This window comes from Haemaphysalis longicornis, unplaced genomic scaffold (genome assembly GCF_048455015.1).
Source record: "Haemaphysalis longicornis isolate Haplotype H1 unplaced genomic scaffold, Haemaphysalis longicornis Haplotype H1 scaffold_4, whole genome shotgun sequence".
In the NCBI taxonomy this organism is placed as follows: domain Eukaryota; kingdom Metazoa; phylum Arthropoda; class Arachnida; order Ixodida; family Ixodidae; genus Haemaphysalis; species Haemaphysalis longicornis.
Window position 1 is genome coordinate 11,719,939 of NW_027526361.1, and position 18,672 is coordinate 11,738,610.

Below are 18,672 nucleotides of genomic sequence, written 5' to 3' on the forward strand. Positions count from 1 at the left end.
CGTGTTAAAAACCTAGCTGTCAACCTGTCTTTATCCTGTGCTACTCTTTGTGCGTCTGTTATACCAGGTATTTGGTAGAAATTCGAGAGGCTTAGGGGGGCTTCTGTGGTTCTCTTGTTTAAGTCGCAACCCGCAAAAGAATCAATTTCTAAATTTATCGACGCAGGTGAAGTTTATGAACATTTTACGCAGAGCATCAATGCAAGCTAGCGGATGCCTTTAAAAATTCTTTGGATGCAGCTAGAACGTTCTGAGAATGCGAAGGCGAAGGACATTTGGCGTAGCCACATTACGCCCTACTCCCTAGCGCCTCCGTTGTCCACAACGTTAATATTGTTCTGTAAACGTTAGTTGTCCTTTACTCTCCGACTGCGCTCAATTGCCCTTCTCAGAACCCTCCTCCGGCGCTGCTGTTTCCCTTTCCCGGTGCGCTCCGGTTTTGTACCTCACAACACGGCTTCGAAACATAGAGCACGCAGACTTTCATTTTAATAAAAGAAGCCATGGTCGAGACTGAGTGCCCGTCCTGTGTTGTCTGTTCTAATATTCTGAAGCGAAAGCTTTCTTGGTGGGAATGATAACGTTTTGCCAAAAACTAGTGCATTTCCCCATAGACCGGTTGGTCGACCGTAAAGCTCTCATAAGATCTTTGGACACAAGACGCGTGCGTGCAAACACCGGGCTTTTATTGAGTAAAAGCGGTTACTTGGAAATCGCGAGAAGGGAATGGTTCTAGATGAGACAACGATCACGAAGAAGCAACACAATATATCTCATAAAACACGTATAGGTATACGCGTTTAGATCAAATAGTCGCATGGATTCGTTCTTCGTTTGTGATTTGGGTCTTTGAAGGTTTGACCATAAATTTAACGCACTGTCAGGGAAGGTTGGACGCACTTTTAGCTTTCGCGTTTCTCTCAACTTCTTTCGGAAGGGATGGTAAATTTTATCCGAGTTTGTGCCCTTAACTTTCTGAAACGAAACCAACAGTTACCTTTTTTTATTTTATTCATGAAATCACGAACAAAAACCTTGGCCACATTCTTTCTGTTCCAGCTCTACCCCATGAGGCGGAACTTCGGCATTGGAAAAGTGAATTCAGCCAAGTTACTTCAGTTTCAGTTTCGAGAAGAGAATTTCTTTTACCAGCCAGTACACATTCATTCCGCAAGGGCTCGCTGTACGCAGTTGTCATGGCGATTGGACGCGCTGCCGATTGAATTAAAAATCATCTTGTATTTGTCGTTTGTATCAAAGGAAAATTATAAGCTTTTTTGTTCGCACCCACATGTTAATAAAGTGCGAAATTTGCAATGGCGAGAGGGCGGCCTAACAGCGCCACCATGGCGCAGAGCAAACAAAGCAAGAGAAAAATGTGAGTCAGCCTCCCCACTTCCTTTTTTCCCCTTTTCGCGCTAAGCTTTTGCTATTTTTATTCCCTTCTGCGTCTCTCCTCTTTTATTTTTTTTATTCCTTGCGGGGGCTAGGGTCAGGCGTCTAGCGCGTCGTTTCTTTCTCTGTCTGCTTCCTCTTTTCAACCGCGGTTTGTCTCGATCCTTATCGCTCAGTTTAAAGATAACGTGAAAATCGGAAGGTGCAACCGAACTGTGTGGCGATCATGTCTTGGCAAATTGCTTTTTGATCCCGGTCAGTTGCTGGGACAAAAGAAAAGCGCGCCTGAAATCAGTGATAGCGTCCTAAATTTTCCCCATTTTTTTTTGTCCCCTTTCTATTTACAGCGTCGCGCTAAGGTGAACGACAAGATGAAACCACATTTCGATCCGAACTTGCAAGATTTTCTTCTCATACACGTCAGGTAAGAAGTGCTGTCTTCGTGTCCATTTGTTCCTTCTCGGTTGCGCACATCGATTCGCTGCGCGCTAGCTGCTGTGATTGAATCCATGATTGCTGGCGATCTTGCTGGCACCAGAGTGGCCAATTTGTTTGTAATGACGGTTTTATGGCGCGCCAAAAGTAACGATTCTATGATTTCCTGTAAAACAAATGTACTATTACCTGTTTTCTGTGAGAAGGCAAGCCTGTGCGCGGTAACGACTTTTTTTTTTCTTCGAAGCTGCAGCTTTTATTCTCACAGCGCTCAATCGTTTTCGTACGCGAGCTCGAAAGTTGCAAGCTCCCATAACTGACGTGGCGAGCATCAATTCATCCCGAAGAGACATCTATGTGAAAATGATGGGCCAAATATTCTCATAACTGAGTAAAGGAATTGGTCTGCCTTAACGGATCCCTTTTGAAATAGACGCTTCAGAGCGCAAGTTTTTCAAGTACTGTAATGCTACAAGTGTTCACCTATGCAAACCAGACCAGCATTGTAATGTTCAAAATCATAATAGCTTGTGTAGGTAATGAAATATAAAAACGTAAGGGACTGCAAGGAAAAAGAAGGGGGAGGGAGGGGGCGGGTACGCAGACATAGGCGGAACTTCGCGCCTGAATGCAACCATGGACACGGCCTCATCCTCTTGCGCCCTGCTGCTAATGTTTGCCCAGGAGAAAGCTGAGGCACTCGAGCCCTCCCTAGTGTGCAATGGAGGACCTGAGCAGCCTGGTGCTCCCACCGTCCCCGAGTGATCAGCTCAATGGTGACCAGGACGAAAGCTACCTCTGCCCGCTGTGCTTGTACTCGACCACCAATGCCGCCATCCTCTTCAGGCATCTCTTCATACACACGGGCACCCGGCCGTACTGCTGCTTTGAGTGCGGCGAACGCTTTGCCATTCCCGAAACCCTGCGGAGCCACCTGACGGTGAAGCACCCACGCAAGCTCCCCCTCCAGTGCGACCGCTGCAGGAGCGACTTCCGCTCCCGCCTGGAGCTGTGCCAGCACGAGGTTGTGTCCTCTCTGGAGACCCTGCACTACTGCTACTACTGCGGGAAGGGCTTCCTCTCGACGTCCGACGTTCTGCAGCACGCCCGCACCTCGCACCTGCCCTCCCGGAAGCACGAGTGTGACGTCTGCGGCCGCTTCTTCCCTACCTTTGAGAGCATCAGCATTCACAGCGTCTTCCACTTGCGGCATGGCGGCCCTCACCAGCAAGCCGCTCTGGGTGAGTCACCCTGAAACACTGCACGCTGTAATTTTTCTTGAGAATGGCCTTCACTTATTGCCTCAGTTACCTGAATTAAAATTGTGAAGGTTTTATGTATTGAAGCTACTTTTGGGCTCTGAGGTGAACATTAGTGGTCGAGGGAGAAGAGGAAAAACTTTTTTTGACTGAAGAGCCAGTAGGCGAGCTGGGTCCTTAGTCCAGGACTCCGTTGGTCCTACCCGCTGTCTTCAAAGCAACCGATTAATTTAGACCACCCGTGGATCTCTAATATGCACTGAGATTTCAACACGTGGGCGTTTTCGTTTTTCACTGCCGTCAGAAAATAGGCTGCCACGACCAAGCCCGAAAATTCTTGGGCTCAGCAGCGCACCGCAGCGGATAAATCAATCGTATAATTAAGAAAGCACCTGTTTTCTTGAATTAGAGAATGCTTGATAAAATGTGTTATCAGCTCAGTCAACAAGTTCAGTCAATGTATCAATAATTTTAATACACAATAACTTCATTGGTTCAATTTGCAGCAGCCCAGTGTGGTGGTTTTCAGTGAAATTTTAGTGTGCAAGAACTAGGACAGTCTACCACAAGAAATCAATGTGTCAGAAGCCTTTGAATTGTCTCGTGCCTCAAGCCTGTGCACAGGCTGTGAAGCAAGCGTGAATGGACATAGGAACAATAGAACAACGCGAGCATTGAGAGAGGGTAACAGCACAGCGCAGAAGAAAGAATATGGGCGATGTCAGCACATGCTGTCTCTGCGTAGTGGGGAAGTGCTGTGGAGTGGTGGCACATAGCTTGTTGCGGCGGGTGTTTGTGCATATGTATGTGCATGGTATCCGTGATCAGCAACGGCGCAAGAGCAGAGATTCTGCACTGGTATTGAGGAACGGGCGATAGGCGCAAAAAGAAAGCAGTGGAGTAGGCCGGAAGGTGCAGTGCACAAGAGGCAGAGCAAGTGGAAAACTGCCGTGAGGTGCCGCTCTGTGATAGAGTGCAAAACAACACCAAAAGAGGTCCAAAAGCAGCACTTTATGCCGGGTCTAATGCACACACGTTAAAGAGAACAAGTAAGATTCATTTAAGCCCTCCTAAAGGTCAACTGCACTCAAATTTTTTTAACCCAAATTTGATCCATACAAGTTGTTTCTGCTCAAAGATCACCATGGCGAAGTTCTAAGCCCGATACCCACATAGCGCAATAAGTGCAAGTGTTCAAATTAACTTAGCAGCCGACGTTTGCACCTGGCGGAGAGTCCCCGAAACAAGTTCAAATGGCCTGTGACGGAGAAGAGGAACTTGTCCCGTGGAGCTCGCGCTTGTGCCGTGTGGAGGGATGTGTTCGCTGGGGGTTTCTCTCCTACACCACCGCGCTGCACGTTGTCAGCATCACTTGTTTTAAGACTAACCACATAGGTAGCAATACCCGCAATTTCTCAGTGCAATAGAAGAGATTAGAAGCCAACAAACTATAAGCGCGCTGGCGATGCTTCAGAAGTTAACAAAACTTTTTTACTTGAGAATAATATTTTTACTCATGAAAACAGCATGAAACGGGCACTTCCCTGTCCATTTATCATTCCTATTGCATCTATCACAGAAAAAAATCTTTTATAAATCCTTGACCGGTGCACTCTCATGGGCAAAATTTGCTGTATCTGGGCTGGCCCAATGCCACCTCCACCTGTTAGACATCTACAAAAGTTGGGCAACCTAACGTGAGTTGTTCTACATGCCAATATAAGCATTTGTGCTACTTTTCCCTCCCTTGCTAAGGGAAATAAAATCAGCCTTGCTCGACTGTCGTCAAGATTGGCTGTTGTCTTCGCGAACAGCGAAAGCTAGCGAAACTGCTCTTCTGCTAAATGATAAGTTACATTATTTTATCAATTGAGAAATAAAATACTTACATTCATAGATCGTTAGATTTAGTAGACCTGAAGGTAAAATGTCATGTCCCTGGTTAAAGTAGCACGTTGCGGTGGATAGGTAACTTTTCGTGTTTCAGTGCATCATCTAGCTTTGAGAGCTGACATACGGTTCCAAATCGATTTTACCATTCGATCCTTAATGTGCAGTGGGGTGACAGGCACCGGGCAAATAGTCACAAAGCTGTCTGCACATAAATACACAGCGAAAACAGGTTGTGATTGATCGCTGCCAGTGTGCAGTTCGTTCCCGTTGAAAAGAAAAAAAGAAATGGACTGATAGCTAAGGCGCCGGCTTACCAAAGCTGATTTTTGATATCATACAAGCAAACAGCTTTGTAAATGTGGACCTGCTTCTTTACTCGCAACGCCAAGGATTGCTACTCTGGCAGGTGTTCTAGGGCAAAAATAACTACCGGCGGCCTTCTTCATGTCAGTTGGTAGCACCACAAAGTCAGAATTGTGCCTAACTCCATTAGCCCCCGCAAAACGTTAGTAGAAGTGCTTCTGTGGAAATAACAGTGCAAAACGCAACACTACCACGCGCATTTGGAGGCTGCTGCGAGTTGCTGTGGGCACCGGCATGCCCGCTTCCATTCCATCACATACGTCACGTCCGGCCGCTGGTAATGGCGGCCTTTTTTCCAGTTTCAGTTGCTAAAACGACAGTGGCGCCCGCGTTCCTGCTTGAAACAGTGTTTTGCAGTTAGCACTCCTTTTTTTTAATCTACTGTTAGATGGCACTATTTCTACATTGGCAAAAATTTGAGTGAAGTTGGCCTTTAATGACATAAATGAACCAAATGAGGGACGCTTGCACACCTTGGGCATATCTGCACGAGATCGTCCCATAATCTTTTGAAAATTTTACTGGGCTAGAGCTGCCTTGGCTGCAAGCAAAGTGCGGTTACCCTATACCGCTGAAGTGATGTGCTGCCCCCCCCCCCCCCCCCCCCCGCAGGTTCTAGGAGGTACACCCGCTTCCACCAGCGGCGCCGCCCCCACCGGTGCACCTTCTGCCCGCGGCACTTCCTGTACCTGCCGTCGCTGCAGAGGCACCAGCTGGTGCACCGGCTGGAGAACAGCTCGGTGTGCCGCGTTTGTGACCGGCCCTTCTCGCTGGCCTGCTCCCTGCGGGGACACCTGCGGGAGCACGAGGAAGAGCTGCGGCTGTACGCGGGGGAGGACCTGCCCCCCGGCGGCCTGCCCGCCGAGCCGCCGCACGAGTGCGAGCTGTGCGGCAAGACGTACTCCACCAGCAGCAGCCTGAGGGCGCACCGGAAGACGCACAGCTCGGACCGCCCGCACAAGTGCGACGTGTGCCAGAAGCAGTTCCTGCGCTCCTACGACCTCAAGCGGCACCTGCGCATCCACACGGGGGAGCGGCCCTTCGTGTGCGACGTGTGCGGCCAGGGCTTCTTCCAGTCGTCGGCCATGCGCAACCACCTGCGCACCCACACGGGCGAGCGGCCCTTCTCGTGCGACGTGTGCGGCAAGGACTTCACCCTGGCCTCCACGCTGCGCGGCCACATGAAGATCCACACGGGCGAGCGCCCCCACCGCTGCGCCCTGTGCGCCAAGTCCTTCTCGCGCCCCTACGAGCTCAAGACCCACATGCGCATCCATACGGGCGAGCGGCCCTTCGCCTGCGGCACGTGCGGCCTGGGCTTCGCGCAGGCCTCCACGCTGCGCACCCACGTGCGCATCCACGACCAGGGAGGGGGCACGGCCGCGGCCTCGTTCGCGTGCCGCCTGTGCGGCGAGGCCTTTGCGCAGGCGGCCGACCTCGAGGCCCACTCGGCGCGCGTGCACCTGGCCGGGGGCGCAGCGGGGCCGCCCACCCCGCCCGACGGCTCCCCGGCGGCCCTGCTGCTGCCCTTCCGGTGCAGCATCTGCTCAAAGACCTTCACGCGCCAGACGCACCTGCGCAACCACATGAAGCTGCACCTGGGGCCCGAGCCGTTCAAGTGCGAGGTGTGCGGCCAGGCCTTCGCCCAGTTCTCCACCCTCAAGAGCCACCTCAAGGCGCACATGGGCGAGCCCTCGTACTCGTGCTCCGCCTGCGGCCAGCACTTCCTCCAGTTCGCCGCCCTCAAGGCCCACATGGCGCTGCACAGCAACAGCGACAAGCCACTCGCCACCGACTAGGCCGTCCGCCGCTGCTGACGGGAAAGGAAGGGCCAGGTGGCTTCTTCGCCCGTTTGTGACGATGTGGGTAGCAGTGCGCGTGGTCTTATCAAATTGCATGCCCACTCTGGTAGTGTGGATGAAAATGCGGGTATGGTACTAATGGAGTCAGTGCTCGTCCATTCTGCCCCTACTGCAGCTGTGCACGCTTTTTTACCCTGTCGCGCTATTTTCTTGTCTGTTCTAATTGCTGAAATTAGCACCAACAGTGAACTGTGCCGACAGCATACGCTTACCCAGCATGCTTACACATTTGCCGACAGTGTAAGTGTGGAATGCTCTGCTCAAGTGGCTGGAAAATCAATTTTAAATTAAAGTTCAAGGCAGGTAAATTTACTATCATTGCAGTGGTCCTTGACATTCTATGGCGACCAGTTAGATCGTCACCCAAATTGTTTGCCATTGCAGAGTAGCCAAGTGTTTTCAAAGGTGCTCATATGCCAGGGTATTGCACGAACACTGCACACTGCAACATTATTTCATACCACTTTTTAAACATTTGTTTACTTTGTGTTCCCAGACAACCATGAAAAAAGGAACTGCAACCAGACACAAATGCTGCTATATTGAAGTTATTCTGTAATTTCAGACTTCTAGTTCCAGGAGAATCCCTACAAGTACACCTGAATGTGATTTGACAAAGTCGTCAAAGCCCACAAATTATTTCATTAAATCAGGAACTTTGTAAAACTGAGAAAGTATTAGACCTGTAGGAGACTGTTGGGTGAATCCAAATTTGTTTGTTAAATCTCATAAAACCAGGCTTTATAAAATCAAAGCTTAACTGTAAAACCTTTCTCATGTAAAAAATCTACGTATTGTGCATAATAAATAGTATCCTATACCTAATGTATTAAGACGCAGAAAACAGACTGCGTGACATTAACATGTAGACTTCCGTCCCCATGAAAATTCTTCACGAGCTGAGTCTCCTGTAGTACCAGATCACACCAAAAATTGTAAAGAAGTAGGAAGAGGGTAGTGATAAAAACAGCTTCTTTTGACAGCACGAAGAATAAAGTGTGGATGGCCCAGCCAAACACAAAGTGTGCATGATGCTGTATGTGTAACATATTTTTCTCAATGCTGGCTGTACCTAGGTGTACAAAGGGATGACAAAGGAGTGAAAACAAGACTGACAATAATTCTTTATCTTAAGTTACTGCATCACACTGTTTATGCAGCGGCTATTTCCAACCAAATGTGGTGTTGCTGCAGAAGATACAATGTTTGGGGCATGACTCATTTTTTAAAAGATTGAGTTGGTGTTAAAGGCTCATATCTCCAAAAAGAGGCCCCGTGTCCAAACCCTTGTGCACCTCTGGTGCTCTCCTAATTAAAAATGAAGGAAGACAACAAAGAAGATGATAAATGTTGTGAGGGGGCCGATATTTTTCATAATGCCTTGTAGTTTATTACCTCTTGCACTAAGTATTGTTCTGAAAGTGAGTTGCCACACTGAGAGGATGACGATGTATTGAAAGAAGATGTAATTTTGTAAAAGCTCTCCGCAAATGACATTGTCATTATCAGAGAGACATTTTGTTTTTTCTGTGGAAAATACATTTTCTATGTTACCAACTGAACATGAGGTAATTCTGATCTATATTAAGGCATGGACGTGCTTTCTCGGACAAGCTAAAAAGCAGCCGCAATTTGTTTTGCCAATTTTACACCTGGATCATCTCGTTTGCTACTGGCTTTCCTAATGGGAATGTGTAATCATTAGCTACAGTTTTGAATCTACATCAGGCTGGTTTTTAAAAGGCATAATTATGTTCATGCTGCTCTTGCCTTTTCTTAGCACAAGCTCTGGAAAGTGGAAAGACTGAGAATTTAACTATGTTGATCCATGGCAGTACGCCTGTGTAAGGCCGGCCTGTACTTTTGAGAGTTGTGTGCTAAATACTGGAGTTTGGTGCACATGTATGTGTTACTCAGGGTACATTGTGTGCAGACAAGCACGTCCCCTTGTGAACTTGTTCAGCCCCTCAATGAGTTGTTCAATGCCAGCAAGATTGTATCAAGCAGAACTGCCCACTGCAGATGGCTGGGGTGGAGTTAAGGAAAATTGAGCAAAATTAAGAATGAGAAAAGTTGTGTGGGGATATGTCCAAAGCTAGGTTGGTTGTCTGCTTTGCCATTGGTAGTGTATTTTGTAGAGGCTCCAAGAGTCTTAAGACAACTGCACGGGCTCAGCCTTGATGGTTTCCACAAATCGTCTGTTGTGTGTGAAGCACTTGGGGAGTCACTTTTCTTCTGCCTGTGAGCTGTGAAAAGCAAGAGGAACACACGTGATCATGTTGCACACATGAACAGCTAGGTGTTGAATTGCCATGCACATAAAGGTTGTTGAAGAAAAGGTGCACGTTAGGTCATTTTGTGTGCTAAGGTTTGCAATGCCACAAACTGTAAAAACCACGGAGAAAGACTACTCAGGAGAGACCCTGAAATTGCCTCTTGTGGAGGCCCTCTCACCATTTCAAAATGTCACAGAGCCCGAATACCATTTCTCATTCTCTTCTGCTATGCCTTGCCTTCGCCACCGCTACTTCCGTTCAAAGGGAAGATGATTGGGCACACGGGGCACGCGAACACCTGAGAAACCTGCAGGCGTCGCAAAATCTACTGGAAATACGCTGCACTCGCCTTCTCCGTCGCTAATCTTGTTCACACCCATAGCTCTGTCAAAGCACTGTAAAAATTGTCGACGGCAGTTCAGCAGGTTTAGCTGCCATAGCTACTATAAAGAATCGTGCAACACCGTATGGACCTCTTTAAAATGACAGCAATTCTACCACATTTTTTGTGATATGTTTGGGATACTAGGGGCCTCTCTCGAGCTTTCTTTCTTCCATGGTAAAAAAAAGGTTGCCAAGCTTTGGTAAGAATAAAGAACTACAACCGTAAGGCACATTAGCACTGTACTTACAGCGCTGTGCCACACAAGACACAACTGTTGTGGTGCCCTCCGTTGTGCACTACTGCCCATTAAGTTTGTTAGCACCCTTTGCCACAGCCGTGAATTTTTAATCGCTAATGCAAATGGATGCAGATGCATTATTCTTCAGATGCATTATTATTCTGAATGCAGATCCGGAAGCAACTTCAGTGGGTAGTTCTTACGATTGAGCCAGAATGCATCGCTGCCTTGTTCACAATACGCTTTTATTCTTCGGTGCAACTGATAGTGATAATCAATAATGGAGGGAAAGAAGGTGCCTTTTTCTGCAGAGCACCGTAAAAGGGGTCCCCAAGCTGCGTGTTAAGATAACCTTCAGGGCCCCTTTGAAGTTGATGCCTTGATGGCATGTCCTCTATTGTACGTGGCACCTTGTAGGCAAGCCTTGGCAGGCCACAAGTGAACAGGCGATTTGTAAAAACCGTCAATGCATGCCTCGTTTTGTTTTGCCGACTAACGCGCATTTCCTTGATGGGCATTGCACAAGAGTGCTTACATTCCACTAGTCGTGACGATGTCCGTGCTCCTCATGCGAAAAAAAAAGAGACGTCCTATCTTGCCACCTGTTTAGTGTGTCTGTTTACTAGTCGCGTGTGACTTGTGTCCGTTAACTAGTTGTGCTGTTACGTGTCTGCTATGTGTGCCAAATTTATGGCAACCAAGGTTAAGAATACCGACCAAAGATACAGATCTACCTCATGAAAGTTCCGATAAATGTGTCCCTTTTGACGCTGTAGGAATATCGTTTGTAGTGCCAAACTCGTATTTATTTCCTGTTCGACCATAGGTGCTCTTGTTAGCTTTCGTTCTCCACAGCATGCTTGTCCTTAGTGAAGCGTGCCTCACTTCCGTGTCTGTCCGTCTGTCCTGTAAGGAGCCTTGGTTTCTCATCTTTTTGCATGCTTGTCGTCACGTTTGTCGGTGTCACTTTCGCGCTGCGAGCACCCATGCCTGGTGAGTGCCAATGCCGCTGGAATCCTGGGAGCACACTTTCCAGGAACTCTTTGTTGACCGCCCCCGAAACTGTACTTGTAGCAGTGGGGGCCGCTATTTCTTGTTTTCACAAATGACCTATGTGGCGTATGAAATTACACAGTGACAATTCCTGACACTGCTAAAATTTTTAAAATTTTCCCACATGCATGGCATTCAGCATAGTAGGGCAAACTCATTTGGCACTCGCAAAAAAGTGACTCGACATCCCACGTACAGAAGCCAATGTATGGTGCTTTCAAGTAATGTGGCTTGCAATGTACACATCCTCTGCAAGGGTGGTATTATGTACTAGCTCAGAAGCGCTTATGTTAGTCATTTGTTGCGGTTTTATTTTGTATTAGGGGCAGAAAATAATGGTTGGCTTTTTTATCCTCCACGCCTGCGAGGTGTCGTCTGGTGAGCACAATGGTGCTTAAGTTGGATTTTCTTTGCGTCTCCTAGGAGCAGATGGGTATAAGTTTTTAGTGCCCTTATTGAGGAACACAAATGCCAAATGAAGCTCAACTTTAGTACTACGCATAACCACAACGCAATGCAAAATACACCCCAGAAACATTTTTTTGCAGTGTCGTCCAATGCTGTTACGTTACTTTTTGGTAGCTGGCCAAGCAGCCACCATATCACATGCTGGCTGAAATCATGTCGGTGACCACTTGATTGAGCAAAATTTTGATAGCTGCTGTAACAGCATGTGCTTTGTGTGCATACCAACTTGCCTAATTTATCACAAAAGCTCTACCAGGCTCAGTTGCATGTCATTGTAGCGTGAAGCTTTCGTCGTACGTTTTACCTGGCACCATGTTTTCATTTCCTTCCTGCATCACGTGTGTGCCCAAGATTCCAGCCTGGCATTTGCAGATCGCAGGCTGGCCTCAGGGAAGCCGTGGTTCGGGGTTGGAGAACGGTCCAGCAAGCGGGCTCTCGGGTGCCGACCCGTCGAGAGAAGTTCCTATCAAGCATGGTGTGCTTTTCACGCCTGCTGTACAGTACCAGGTGTGGTGACCCTCGGGGAAAAGGGGCGTATTTTTCTTATCGCCACAGTTTGTGCGACCTCTCGTGTTAGTGTGTTGCGTAGTCATGCCCTCCACCTGTTTCAGCAGAAGCTTGCCATTACGCAGTCAGAATCTTGAACTATGTGGAAAGACAGGTTGAGTATGAAAGGTCCTGCCCCCAGTAGCTTTGTTCTTGTCCCTTGCTTTGAAGAACAGTCCAGGCAAGATCATCATAAACGTGCGTCTAATTTGCAGCTTATGTGCAACTTATTGAATGGCATTTCAGTGAAGTTCTTTTTTAGAAGATAGTCTCTTGCTCAATTACAGCGTTTAAACCCCGGTAATAGTCCCCCATGATGTTGTACAAAGGTTTTACTAGCTAGTTCACCTGTACTTCTCGACGCCACCCTCACATGTGTTTTCTGTGCAGGATGCAAAAATTAGCCTAAATACTATTAAACTATAACTGTACTTGGTTTATAGCGCAGCCATATGCATGAGGTATGCCAGTTTTAAAATACCCTAAGGGCCCGGCAGAGTAAAGGCGTACCTTCAATTAAAATTCAATATTGATATGCGATGTAGAGGTACCAAACTACGCAGAATGTGTTTAGAAATTAAAAACTGAGAGATTAGCTCAGAACTCCTTCTAAGCTAGTTACAACCATTCTACAGAGCACAGTGTTTCTTGTGCTGTTAAGATTAAGGGTTAACTTTTAAGGCAATTCTTCGAGAAAACAAGCTACTCTGATAGGGCCCCCAGTGCACCAAGTACGCGTGGTCTTGGTGCGTACTTTGTGCTTGGTGGGAATGTGTCTGGTGAGGAGAAATACTAACCTTCTTGTGCAAGAATGTGGAACAGTGCCGCACTACATGCTAGCCATGCAAGCGACGCATCTTTCACGGCGCTTGCAGCTCATTGGTTTCACAAACATTCCAGAGATCTGCTGGTACCTGCAAAGAATCTGGTGCATCATTTGTAGCACATGTGTTGGGTGGGCATGCCGAGTGGGGTTATTGTGACGTGTATTTTGACTGAATAAAAGCTGTCTAGTGTGCATCAATCACTGTCGTCAAGTGCGTAATGGTAGGTGACCACTTTACTAAAATGCTCTCCTTGTGATCACCGTTTCACAAGGACAGCAGAGCAGTGCCACAAAACATGCTGCAGTGGCCAGAGTTATTGGTGAAAAGAGCCATACCCTTGCACGGTTAATCCGGAGCCAACCTGTATGTCAGTAAATATTCGCATAACTAGACATTCATAAACCACCATAAAGGGTACGTGCGGCAGCTCTTGGACGCTTAGGTTCCAGCATGTTAATGCCGTAACTCGCACATGGGCAGAGATTGTGACGTCTGCTCACCCTAATTGTGGCTTTCGCAATGAGCCTCATTGGGGTCTCGGGGCCCTACAAATCGATTACTTTCAGTGTTCAGGAAATACATAGCTTTACAGTATCTGTCGACCCAAATATCTGCACAAACTCCAAAGGTAGCTTGGCCTGCATCATCTATGCAAGGCGTTGTAAACCACACTCAATGGCTCGTCACATTTCATGCTGAGCAGTAGTGAAAATCCCATTTGTCTGGCTGTAGTCTCTTGGCCTGTCCAGTGAAATTAAACATTCTTTTGAAGCTGCCAGGGCATGTCACTCGTGCGGTAACTTTTACCTCGGCTGGGCGGATCTTCGGACAGTCCAAAAATGGCCACACGCAGCAAGTGCCTTTTCATGCAAGTTTAATACAAAGCAGGATGAGCAGAACAGCACTGCGATTTATGGACATTAAACGTGAAGCAACATACAAATCAAGCCACATTTGTTCAAATGCACATACGACTGTACAGTAACATGCGGCCTTTACCTTGAAAGCGCACTGCTGGGGAAGCGTGGTTTACTGGTGTAGCTGTGTGGTCGTTGTAACCAACAGCCCCAACGGTGTGCTTTGCAGTGTTGCCCACCTTGAGGGACAGCACCCATTCGCTCACTCGGTAATAAAAAAATAATACATTACAAGCCTTCCATTACAGCCCTACACAAAAGCTCAGCACTGCTGCAAGAACTATGGCTGCCTAGATTTTACAGACTACACAACTATATTGGCTCGCAAGGTTTCCCTTGCACATCCGCGAAGCGGGTGCCGTGATGGTGGTGGCTGTGGTGATGCACAAGGAACGTTTCAGCAGAACACGCCGAAACGACCACTTCTTGCCATGTCGTGAAAGTCTTTCCTTTGGAGTTACTCACACTCCAGGCACATGTAAAAACTAGCCACAGATAACCAACACACGCATTTCCTCATTGGTATGTAGGTCTCGAGAAATGTGGCAACCTACATCGTTCGGTTGATTAATCTGTGCAAATCTTGTTTACCACAAGACCCACTGTGGTGTAGTAAGTACGCAAAGTTGAAGACCTTTATCAGCTTCTGTACTCCCAATCCGTTAAATGCCACCCTGCAAATTGCCAGTGGTCATCACAAATCGGTGAGAATTGTGGTGTGAGCGAAATAGCATTTTCAAATGCAATTTTCTTGTGAGAAAATAAAAAGCATGCAAATCAGAACAATGCACTCGGAGCATAAACTGCACATCTAATAAAAGTAATTACACAATGTTCGTAACTCAGTTTAATGTTTCTATGCTGCAGCAGTGCATATGCTATCTAAAAACTCACATTTTATTCAATTAAGGCGAAAACTGTGATGGTGCCAATCTCTAATCCAGCTTTACCAGGCAGTTCCTACTTTCCTACATCATGTGGCACAGAAGTAGGGTGAGGAGAACTTTGTGCGAACCCTGCATGATCAGGCAGCAAAGCTGCCACACACACACAACCCTTCTCTTCTGTGACTAAACATGCGACCCAAAATACAATTCAAGTTTCCAGGTGCACACTGCCCAATAACTGTTCAGTCCATTTATGAACCGACAATTGTAAACAAGTCACTCGCAACAGCTAACAAACGTAAGATGCACAGTTTCAACAGCTGTTCTGAGGCATACTCCACCCTTTCTGCATTTAAATTTCATTAGTACTAGACCGCTCCAAGCTCGAAACACAAGTATAAAATTAAAGTTCGAACACTAACACCGTCAGCCGAATACCGAGCGTGTCTTACTGGGTGCTTCGATGCAACCACTGGACTAGGTGACTCAGTACGCTGGGATTGTGTACCCAAAGGGCCAGCAGTGTTAACTGTGCTGACAGGGGCAAACTTCGCCACCGTGTGTTACCACTGCTGAAATTTTCAACGTGCACACAGGCTGTCAACAGCAGTTCGAGCAAAGGACAAAGAAAAGCTGAAAAATTTCAGGACAATTTCATTCAATCAATAACACGCTTCACAGCAAAGCAATTAATACAAAAGCTGCTAATATAAAATTTGTTGTACATTTATCTCTACACCATATAAGCATGATAAGAAAACAAGAACTGGTTGGTAGAATATTCATCTTAGCACGTAACAAGCCAAAGTTGTAGCTTGCTAAGTTTCAGTGCTAAAGCAAGCACTGACACTTCCGAGTGTAAATTCAAAAGAACCCTAGGAAAAAAAAAAAAAAAAAAAAAAGGCCTACCCTTTAAGGACTAGACAATTGGATGAATTGTAAAAAAAGCACACACTTAATTGCAAATTACTGGCTACAGCATTGAAAAGTAAAAATTTGGAAAGAACACTCAACTCAGACATCAATATATCACACATTTCACAAGCTAGAAATTTTGCTCTTGTCTCAAATGTGCTCTTTGGAAGCATGGTGCAGCAAGCTTCAGTGTAACAATTGTTTACACCACGCAGCCTAAGTACTCAAAACATGCATGTTTTTTCCCCAATAAATATCACACTTTTGCAAAACACTAGTGCACAACAGCAGAAGAAAAAAAAATAGTGTTTAGTATGATACATATTTTACATTGTACTCAGCACACAGGCGTGCTTAAAAAAGAAACATACGCACTTCCAGAAAATACACACCTTAGGGTGAAGTGAAAAATGAGGTTACTACAGAGTGGTTTCTCCAGAGTGGAAGAAAAAAAAAAAAGAAAAAAAAAATTCCTCTCGGGATGAACCATACACGCGCAGAAGCAATGTAGTGCTTATGGAATGGACTTGACATAGTGAGCATCGTAGCTTTTAGTCATCTTGGCGTTCGTAGTTCTACACAAATCACAGTATTTTGGCAGACAAAGGCACTTCTGTGGCCCAGTTCCTCCGTATCAGCCGGGGAGGCCAGGTTGCAGCAGTGACCAGCTCACAGCAGACCTCGCCTGCATCGTGTTAAGTCCCTCACCATCCCCGTTCACAGACAACAATCCTCTCCACCCCCCGACTGCTAGGAACGGGGGGCACTGCTGCAACCGTGTTCACCGGCCAATGCGCACAGCCAACTGGGCCAATAGCGTTGAGCCCCGAGCGTGGCAGGAATGTAGAGCCCCCCACACAGGCACACACACACATTTGCAACCCCAGTGCACTGCCCGGCACACCGTCGGAGCCTCGGGCCTTGAACACATATCAGTACCAGGTAGCCAAACTGAGGATCAGCGAGGGAGACATCGCTTAATACTGTTCGTCCAGCCAACAGTGCCCAGATCCCCCCTAGGGAAGCCAGCTCGACGAGATTACCCAGCGAAGGCTGGGCATTCGGCGCGCTCGCAATTATGCAGCCGGCACACAAGCTACCTCAAAGCTCCCGTGTATGCAGGAAGGCCATAATAGTACCGTGTAGCCGTAGTCGGACAGTCTCCCTCCGACACCCGACACACCACAAATGGTGGTTGGAGACCCAAGAAGGGACTTGCAGTGATCAGAAAATGGTGTGCATTTCTGCAGGATGGTCAACTATTGGGCTGACCCAGCCAGCAATAGCACAGCACAAGCACCGCATTTTAAACGTGGGAGGTTAAAAACGGGAGGTACATTAGAACGCTGATTGAAAGAGAAAGAGTAAAAGGGGGAAACAATGCTGCACTGGGCAAAGCTTGAGGCAGCAATAGACGCTACTCGTGTGCAGCCAAAAAACAGCAGCACTGCAGAGTTCTCAAGTCAAAACCTAAGCATTTCTTCCAATTCACTGCCAAAAAGAACAGTGAGCTGAAGCCTGTAACATGCAGTGGTACTAAAAGTTAGCACGACCCGTACATTTTCATAAAACAGAATGCCGCAAGAAAAGAAAAGAATAAAGTACGTGCATCAAAATTTTGTTACCCACATGAGCACTGACATAAGAGGTGTTCACAAATCAGGGCAGTAAAACACACTAAGCCCGTCTTGTGCTTTTCAAAGAATTTCTTTCTGAAGAGTGGGCTATTGCTTACTACAACCCCACTGTTAGTGCAGGATGATCCAAATAAAGTCAGACTGGCTAATGCTTCTGTCTGCACTGAATGGCTTGTTTTTGCAGTGTGGTCTCATCACCACTAATTAAGAGTGACATTTTAAAAAAATAACCGGCCAAACTACAGCCATTCCATATTGAGCAGAACGCGAAGGAACAAGCAAACGGAGAGGAGACCGATAAAAAAAAAGAAGAAAACTGCACTAGTCAACCGTTTTGAAGCGATAGGACACAAGATAGGCTGGCAAAAAGGGTAAGCGGGAGAGGTGTTCACAATGCGGCACCTTCTTAAAATTGCATTATGCATGCAAGCAGTCGTTTTTCCCTCCCCCGAAGTCCCTGGGGGTTGCGCGCGTGTGTGTGAGTGTGTGGCCCGCCCTAGACGAGCGCGGGCGGTGGTGACAGCGTGGCTCCTCCTCCCGCCCCCGCACTGCTGCTCCAGTAGTCGGCCAAAGCAAAGTGATTTGTGTCGCTTCCCTAGATGCCGACGAGGGCGCGCGGCGTGAACAGCACGGAGGCCTGCCGGTGCAGGCAGTGCACGGTGAGCAGCGAGACGAGGAACACGGCCACGCCTCCCACCAGGACAGACACCTCCTGCCGGAAGCTGGGCATCAGGAACACCTGCAGCGAGGCCTCCTCCCACACGCTCTCCGTCCACGTCGAGTACTCCCGCGAGCTCCAGTCTGCGCAGGCGGGAAAGGGGCACAGTCTGCGTCTGCACTTCCGTCTATGCAACCTTCCTTCGACCCTAAAGCCCTGTGACCGCGTTAGAGGTACAGCACACAACCCCTTGCAGTGGCTCAGTAGCCAGGGCGTTGTGCTGCTAATACCAAGGATGCGGGTTCAATCCCCACTGCGGCGGTGGCTGCTTTTCTGATGGAGGCGAAAAGCGACAACGCCCGTGTGTCACAATTACGGTGCACATTGAAGATCTCGAGGCGGTCAAAATTAATCCGGAGCCGTACGCTACGGTGCGTTAAACGCCCAAAATTTAAAATTTGAGAGATAGAGAACACTAGCACCCAAGGTAGCATGACATCTCAACTCTTCTACAGCATGAAAGCACATGCACGCTAAGCCATATAGACACTGTCTGTGTGGTTCATGGAAACCGCAATGAGTGCTGTTGCTTCTCAGAGCAGGCTGTCACAGCACAGAACATTTTTTTTTCCCTTTTTCAGCCAGTCTGCAGGCTACA

General features: G+C 47.5%; 2 protein-coding genes across 3 annotated transcripts in view; one reads left to right on the forward strand and one right to left on the reverse strand.

Annotated features, from left to right (window-relative positions):
* The first annotated feature begins 1,197 nt into the window (after positions 1–1,197).
* LOC144178251 (uncharacterized) lies at positions 1,198–13,197 on the forward strand. Of its 2 annotated transcripts, none has more exons than XM_077705963.1 (4): positions 1,198–1,378; positions 1,743–1,819; positions 2,515–3,071; positions 5,958–13,197. In XM_077705963.1, exons 3-4 carry the CDS (start codon positions 2,552–2,554, stop codon positions 7,142–7,144), a joined length of 1,707 nt encoding a protein of 568 aa, XP_077562089.1. In that variant the 5' UTR covers positions 1,198–1,378; positions 1,743–1,819; positions 2,515–2,551; the 3' UTR covers positions 7,145–13,197. The 2 variants fall into 2 exon arrangements, with proteins under 2 accessions (XP_077562089.1, XP_077562087.1); XM_077705961.1 differs by lacking the exon at positions 1,198–1,378 and adding an exon at positions 1,413–1,650.
* Positions 13,198–13,857: 660 nt separating this feature from the next.
* Nct (Nicastrin) overlaps positions 13,858–18,672 on the reverse strand; it is a 34,338-nt gene continuing 29,523 nt past the window's right edge. The window contains exon 15 of the mRNA XM_077705960.1: positions 13,858–18,157. Coding sequence (XP_077562086.1) covers positions 17,952–18,157 — 206 coding nt within the window. The 3' untranslated portion in view covers positions 13,858–17,951. The remainder of the gene's footprint in view (positions 18,158–18,672) is intronic.

Coding starts and splice junctions, on each gene's coding strand:
- LOC144178251 (XM_077705963.1), top strand. CDS start 2,552: ATGGAGGACCTGAGCAGCCTGGTGCTCCCACCGTCCCCGAGTGATCAG. Junction 3,072..5,957: donor TCACCAGCAAGCCGCTCTGG/GTGAGTCACCCT, acceptor CCCCCCCCGCAG/GTTCTAGGAGGTACACCCGC.